The sequence below is a fragment of the Hakea prostrata genome, chromosome 2 (genome assembly GCF_041222555.1).
Source record: "Hakea prostrata isolate BN-2017 chromosome 2, UWA_Hpros_2, whole genome shotgun sequence".
Taxonomy (NCBI): Eukaryota; Viridiplantae; Streptophyta; class Magnoliopsida; order Proteales; family Proteaceae; genus Hakea; species Hakea prostrata.
The window spans coordinates 72,984,625-72,992,914 of NC_142601.1; the positions used below are offsets into that span (position 1 = coordinate 72,984,625).

Genomic DNA, 8,290 nt, shown 5'->3' on the forward strand with positions numbered 1-8,290 from the left:
ACTTCACTCATTGCTTGATTATATGAGTTGAAGTTTAGTTTTTGAGATATTTAATTGTTAATGACTTCATTTATATTCATTTTATTTTTATTCCTAGAACTTGTAATGTTTTTGTTGACTTTTTGGTTAAGGGAGTCTGTCGTTTCTTCCTTTCTAATGGTGGAATGTTCCACCTTTTTTTTACGGTTAACGTTTTGTTTTCTCATTGTCGTTCAGGTTTCTTGGCTTAAATTGCTTTACTAAGGCCTAAGGCCGTCTTTTGCATAATTTTCATTTTTTTTATTTTTATCTATATCTCAAATATTAGCGCTGAAACTCATTTTGGATCAAAATATGAAAATCTTTTGATAATTAATCTATAAAATTGCATTACCTTTGTATAAAATAAAATATATATAAATCCTCTCATGCCATCAATTGTGGGTCATTCATTATAGTATTTTGTAAATTTAATACCAATCAACACATAAAACACTTTAAAAATCCATCAATCATGAAAAAATACAACTGAAATCATCTTGGAGGCTTGCTCTTCTATGTTTATCAAATTTAAAGCCATCACTAGTTCAATTAATTCAACAAATAAATAATAAAAACTAAAGATCACAACTGAAATAAAAGAGGAAGACTGGGTGAGGACGTGAAGGAAGAGGGGCTGACAGGAACAGAGGAAAAACGAATTTTTCTTGTTTTAAGTTAAAAACAAAGGAAGCCAGCAAAGGAAATAACCAAAACAATCCCCAGTTTCAGAACCAGAGGTCTTATATCCCGCTTGTCCTTGAACTTTTTCTTCTTCCTCTTCGTCTAGCTTTTTGCATTAGTTTATCTTATAGCATACATCAATACCCAGAGAAACTTGGAAGTTGCCACCACAAAGTAAACTTATCATGATAATGGAACTCCGGTTATTTCTTCTATGTAGTGACAAAAAATGGTTTCTCTGCTCACATGGAAAATCGATTAGAACTTCAGAAACTGTTATTCCACATGGAAATCGGGAACATGTTCATTAACTGGCTATGTCAGCAAGGAGTGAAACTGGTCAAGCAAGGCAACTCAGAAATGTCTTTCCAGTTCCCACGCCCTCATCACCATGGTCAGAACCTTTACGCAGAAGAATACTTAAGGCATAAGGAAGCTTGAACCACCAAAAATCATTCTCAAATTTTCTACTTTCTGGAGGAAGAGCGGAATTACTCAATGAATCCTGGGTAATGGACACACTGGAAGTGTTCTATTTTTCTTTTACTGAGCTTGGAGATGCTTGATTCGTGAATTCAGTCAACTCTGTTGATTTTGCTAACCCAGTGAAATGCTTTTCATGATGAAAACCTCCAGTTCCAGTTCATCACGAAAACCACCCCCTCTTTCTGCAAATTGGGAGGAACCCAACTCATTGAGGAGGGTGAAAATAATCGGTTTAAGAGAGAGGAAGGAAATGGGTGCGGTTCGTTTGAAATCACCAGCGATCTTCAGAGATGTTCCAGATTTAATAGGAAGATCGAGAGTCAAATAGCTGTAACGGATGAAGAATTGAAGACCGAGAGTTCAATGGAAGATGGAAAGTAGGGTTGGGTGGGAAACAAAGAAGTCTTATTGTCTTAGACTTATAAAATGCAAGTAAATTACCATTTTAACCTCATTTAACCATTAGTGTCACGTGTTTTGAACAACACCGCAAATTCATCCTTTCTAAAAATAAAAATAGGCTGTATAAATTGTATCAAACATTTTATTTCTATTTATTTGGGTAAATATAAAAAATAAAATCATATAAAAAACTGCCTTAATCGATGCCTAGCCACCAACTTTGCTCCAGATCCCACCTTCCCCCAACTGGATCAGAGTCTCTTACGAACAACATTACAATTAATTTCTTTGTGTTGGTGTAGTTTTTTCTTTTTTTAATATGAATTTCATCTAAGGCAACTTCATCTTTAAAGTAATTTTTATAAATAATTAGCATTAATAGGAATTAAATTCATTTTCTGTTTTAAAAGACATTGGTTATTACGAACTAACTAATAACTAATATCCTTTGATGATATTATTCTCAAATTTTGATGAGTAGCATTTGAATTGAAATTTGATGTCCACATCGAATAATGAATACTTGACAACAAAAAAATTGCCTTAAAAAGAGAACTTAATTGGAAGGATAAATAAATAGGCCCATGTTTTAAATAAATAAATGAAGACTCTTCACGAAATGATGGGGATGATTGGAATGTGCAAAGCAGTCTTTTTCATGAGTTAGGATAGACAAACACATCGTTTCCAACATGTTTTTTGAAGTTGGACACACATTGGAGATCACTCAAAAGGATAGATACAAGTTAAACCGGGCCTTTGTTTGGCTAAAGGGTGCCATTGTTCTAATTTTAGAGCAAGTTATATTTTAATAAAAATAAAGTTGTAATTATTAATGCAGGGTTGGTAGAGTGGTTAGATTTATTAGTGTGACTTGCATGCTGCGCATTAAATGTGCAGCATGTGCGGTCGAGATCGAAATCTCAATCGTGATTTCGATCTCGATCATCTGTCTTGACACCGAGAAGACGGACGGTCGAGATTTCGATCTCAACCGTGTGCTTCACCGTGGTGCGCATTTACTGAAGCACGATTCAAGATTTATATTTTTTAGTGGAGAGGTTATGGGTTCGACCTTTAAAGACAATTCAATCATTTTATTCTCTTTTAATATTAAAAACCTTTGTAGCGAAAAAAAATTTGTTAATTTATTTAATGTGACGTTATATTTTCCTCTCTTATTTTCTTAAGACCCAAATAAAAAAGTTATTTTTTTGTGCAGACAAAAGTACAATCTGCTAGGCCGTCTTCCCGCCATAAACACCTCTGCACATCACCCCCACAAAATCATTCTCATCTGCCTTCGAATCTTTTTATTTTCTTTCCCTGGTCTATTTATCCATTCTTCAATTGAGTGATTGGGGTAACTAGAGTCTGTCACTCACCTGGGTTTTCTCTATTCTCCATTTTTGCTTCAAAAGGAAAACCAAAGAAAGAAGAGCTTCCTCCTTAATTTCTAGAAACTTTCCTTATAAATACTAGAGGAATTAAGGTGCGTCCTTAGGGTTTTTCTTTTTAAAGCTTTAAAGCTCAGTGTTGGAAGTGGAAGTAATGGTGACAGTATCATCATCAGGTCGTGGAGAGATGGTGATGAAGCCGGCATGGCTTGAAGGTTTAATAGCTGAGACATTCTTTGCTGCTTGTGGGGTCCACGAGAGTTTAAGGAAGAACGAGAAGAACATCTTTTGCTTAGAGTGCTGTCGAAGTATTTGCCCTCACTGTGTCTCTTCTCATCGTTCTCACCATCTCCTTCAGGTAACTAAACAGCAAATGATATGACCCCATTCTTCTGATACCTGGTTGATGTTCTTTGTTCAAGTTCTCTCATGGGTATGTGATTTTCTTCATTCTCTACCGAATTCTAACTAAATTCTGTAAATTATCATCCTCTTGTTTTTCTGTTTGGGTTTATTTAAGTTTTTTCTTAACTGGGTCGTCAGTTTTTGGTTTTGAATCTTTTGATTCAATTCCTCCAATTAGTACAGAAACCTTATGCAGTTCCCTTAGTTCTTCTTCTGTTTTTTAAGATGAATTATGCAAGAACTAGTTTTTTTTATTTTATCTTTGTCACATGTTTTTTTTATGTTTGTAAATACACTTTCCTGAGCAGTTCCATAACTTTAATGTACATATTTTCTTATTCTAGAAAGAAAAGAAAAAAAAATTCTTTTCCTGAAATTTTGATCAAACCCTTTTACTGAATCTCCATCACTTTCTTTTTGAGTTCTTTATAGAGACTTCTAATTAAGGCAGAAGATTATGAACTTTATACCATTTCTTTATAGATGCCAAGCACGCTGCAACGTTTTTATTTTTTTATTGCCGCACCTTCCTCTTGCTTTTCTTCTTCATCTACTTCCTCTTTCAAAATCCAAAAGGATTTCAAACGCTCGCTCAAGCCTCTCTCTTTCTAATCACAGCACAAATTTGACAAACGACTATCTCTACCATTTTCATGGCACAGAAACAAGTGTAATAATTAAGGCAGAAGATTATGAACTCTAAATCATTTCTCACTTGGTTTCATGGCTGTTCTTGGTTCCGTTTAGTGCTATTGTGAGATTATTTCAACCCTACTTGTTGATTTTTCCATCCTTTTCATTCTGATTATGTGGTCTTTTTCATTGTCAGATTCCTCTAAGCCCCTTACTTTATTGTATGTAGTTCTTCATCTCTCCTCCATGAATGTCAGTTTATCTCCATGATTAATTTCCCTTTACCTGTTTGTAGAAAGTTTTTCACTACTTGCTCCGTTCTCTCTTTTAATGAGGTATTTTTCTGTTTCACCAATTCCCCTCAATTCCTCGTTTTGGTTACTTACTTTCTTTCCGTATTATTTGGAAATTTTCGTTTTGCAATTTCCCTGCAGGGTTCCTTCCTTCCTGAACTGTAGCTTTCAAGAAAAGTTAAAGCTTGACAAATTTCAAGAAACCTAAATTTTAATTTCTCCTTCCACACAATTGAAGTCGGTTGATTCCTAGCTAGTTTTCAGTGGCTCATAGCTATCCATATCTTTCTCTCTCTCTCTCTCTCTCTCTATTTTGTTTTCAAAGCTATGTCCTTAACCTGAATTAGCTACAAATAATTAGCTACTCTCAATTTTGGTTTGGTTTTCCATTATGAATTATTCCTTGATTTGTAATTTTCGAATCATCTTATGGTTAGGTGAGGCGATACGTCTACCATAATGTTGTTAGGTTGGATGACCTTGAGAAGCTCATTGATTGCACTCACATTCAGGTAATTTTCCTTCGTTTCTGAATTGTTTTCCCCTAAAATTCTTTAATGAAGGGAAGAATTACTAGTAATATATATATAAGGTTTTAATTATAAACAATTTTTTCTCTTTTTGTACTGGACAGCCTTACACCATAAACAGTGCCAAAGTAATATTCTTGAATCAGAGGCCTCAGACTAGGCCTTGTAAGGGCTCTGCCAATGTCTGCCTCACCTGTGACAGAATGCTCCAAAAGCCATTCCATTTCTGTTCTCTTTCATGCAAGGTCTATCTCAACTTACTACTCCTTAATCCATACTTCTTTTGGAGACTCAAAACATCCCCTTAATTAACAAATGGGTTTAAGTTGAATGCTCTTAATTAATTACCAGTATTGTGCAATTCTGATAATGGAGTAAATGTATATAGGTTGATCATGTGGTGCTTCATGGGGGAGACTTGTCGAGCATCTTATACCAGTTCGATGAATCTGATTTGACGGCTTCACAATTCGATGGTTCTGATATACTTGATGATGGGCAAATCACCTCTAACTTCATCTTAGAAGAGGAACCATTAGAGTTTAAGGGCTCATCATCTTGCTCTATCGACACTAGAGACAGCACGAGCACATCACAGAATTCTGAGGTGGTGAAGAAGAAGAAGAAGAAAGGGAGTGGTTTCCTCCCTGGCATTGTTCTATCCTTGAGTAGGAGGAAGGGTGCTCCTCATAGATCTCCTCTTTCTTAGTAATAACAAACATAGGAATTCAAAATAAACTTAGCTGCATGCTAGCTCCTAATAAAATTACTTATCTATCATATCTATGTACTTAATGTTATGAGATAGAATTTGAACATAATTAAATAAATATATGAATTAGCATAAAACCAGTGTTGTTGGCACATTTTTCACCCCTGCTTCCTGTCTGAATCCATAATAAGAAGTGAAATTTGTTTCAATTATTGGGGGCTATAAGCAAAACATTACATTCTGAGATACAGCTATATATGGGGCTAGGGTTGTCCTATAAATGGTTAAATTCATATACAAAGTCATAAAAAAAGGACCTCAGTAAATCACTGACCCTGCAATCTATGGTCCTCTCATGTATCATTTTTTAAATTTTCTCTGTGACTGGTCAACGAAATACATTATTAAAATTGGAGGGTTTCTGGAGAATGGGACCCCTGTGTGAAGGCTATGTGTTGTAAAGCCTTCATGGGTATAGATCAGGTTGGCTCCACAAGCGATCATCATTCAAATTGGAATCATTGGTCGGACCTCAAGTATGCATATATTTTCTTTGATAAGATCAGAGTGTTTTGGGAAGAAGAGCCAAACCTTAACAAATTTGAAACGCAAAAAAACAAACACCAAAAGTTCCCAAGACCTAAAATCTGCAATAGTTTTGTTGGGAGAGGCTTCTTGGTGTAGCCCAATAAGATGAGGTATAAGATGAGGTACAACACGGATTTTTATTTGCGGTAGCAACTGCTGCCAACTGTTAGGATTTGGCCACGTATTCAAAAATAAATTGAATGGTTGTAAGAAAAACTGTGGGAGCATATATAAATATAAAATCTTATTTTTCCATCTAAAGATTTAAAATTTTTAAATTTACAAAATCAAGCCCCTAACTCCACTTTCTCTAGCCATCATCATCGTTCCACCATCGGCAAATTCCAATTTGTTTTTCTTTGGTTAATGATGGCGGTGATCCTCTCTGTTATGGTTCCTTCTCCAACAATTATCAAGCCGTGATGTGTGAGAGGCTAGGGGAGGGTTTCAAGAACTTTACTTCCTTTAAGCAACCCTAGATTTCATATGGCTGTAACTGTTTGTGAGAATCGTTTATTACTAATTGAGTATCTTTTCTTTTTTCGGCCTGTGTTTATTAGAAACCAAAAACAAAAATGCAGGTTAGTGATTTTCCATTTCGAAAAAGGGGAAATCGAGTAGTACTTGTTGCAATCACATGTTGTGTCAAAGTTCTACTTTGATTCGAGGGATTTAAGCCACTAAACGAATGGGAGGGAGAGGAAAGTTGCAGATTTGCTTTGATTCATCTTCATTCTCTAACATGCAACCACAGATCACACATCTTCTCTCTTTGAGCTTTGTTTTTACTTCTTTTGTTGTGATTTCCTCTTCCATGGCTTTATTAGTGTGATCTTCTTCAACAATCAATTTGATGAAGTGGCTCTAGTAAGCTTCAAAATCACATATTCGAGCAGAGAAATTGCTCTCGCAACTTCTCCACCATCAACAAAATCTTTCACTACCACACTCCATTTACTATCTCTTTTCATATCCCCCGCTTTGTCCTTTTTTTTTGTCTTTCCTTCCCAACTCCAACTCACACTTGTCCCACCAATTTGTGAGGGTAAATGGAGGGGTTTCATTTTTTAAATTAATAAACTATTAAACCCTTATAATGTAAAAATAAAAATTTGTATTTACAACTAAACCCCCACTCCTTAATTCTACACCTTTTGATTTTATTTTGCTTATGTGGCGTAATCTACAGCATTGGGCATGCAGCAACTATTGCAAATAATAATTCAACACAACACAAAACCACTAGCATTGTAACAAGGTTAAATTTGAAGTAATTTTTATATTTATTAGTTATATTTTACTTCGTCTAAGATTGATATGCAATTTAATGGTCCATTCATGGAAAAGATTTAGCTAGCAATTCTTAATTAACTAATTAAGTAGAATAACCTTACAACCACATGTTGACAAGTGGCAAAACCCTAAATTTCCTTTTTCTAAGTTGAAAAATTAGGGAGAAAGAACTGAGGAAGTACCAAAAGGCAATTTGTTAGGTATCATTTGGTATATACAATTATTACCTAAAAAAATTTTTGGTATATACAATTACTACACATTAGAAGCCTGGCTTCTAACATGTATAGTATGATTTCCGATTGATCATGTCATCTGATTACGAGTCAGGACCTCCAGATGATAGAGACCAGGTGAGTCAGGTTACTTCACGTGGGATGCCACCATGTGTAATATATATGACCCACCATTAACCCAACTTTCTTCTTCAACTGAGATTTTGGGACATAAACGTCAGGTCAAACTTTGCATTATTGGAGAATTCCAGTGCAAAAGCAGATAGAGAGAGAGAACTAAAGATACCAAAATGGGCTCCATATATCATCCATGGAAGCTCCGTACTTGCAGGTTTTGCAGTAGCATGTAATGGGGCATTCAAGGTTCTCTCAAGGCAGCAGGTATTTGAGAGATCAGAGTTAATGTTAAGGACTTAAGGTAATAGCCATCAACCTTGCCCTTCAAGAGGGTAAGTTTATGAGGGTTGTTGATGGGTTAGTGATTTTTAGGTTTGTTTTTTTGGTTGTGTATGTGTTATTATTGTCTTCTCCTGTAAAAGGTGTCGCCCAGTTCTGCCATCTTTGTAACTTGTAAAAGCGATCGATCAATCGTGTTTTCCTTTCTGAATTCTGA

General features: G+C 35.3%; 1 protein-coding gene across 1 annotated transcript; it reads left to right on the forward strand.

Annotated features, from left to right (window-relative positions):
• Window positions 1-2,992: 2,992 nt before the first annotated feature.
• LOC149026327 (protein RGF1 INDUCIBLE TRANSCRIPTION FACTOR 1-like) lies at window positions 2,993-5,598 on the forward strand. The gene is made up of 4 exons (XM_089143293.1): window positions 2,993-3,345; window positions 4,756-4,830; window positions 4,953-5,093; window positions 5,237-5,598. Exons 1-4 carry the CDS (start codon window positions 3,142-3,144, stop codon window positions 5,555-5,557), a joined length of 741 nt encoding a protein of 246 aa, XP_088999419.1. The 5' UTR covers window positions 2,993-3,141; the 3' UTR covers window positions 5,558-5,598.
• Window positions 5,599-8,290: the final 2,692 nt, after the last annotated feature.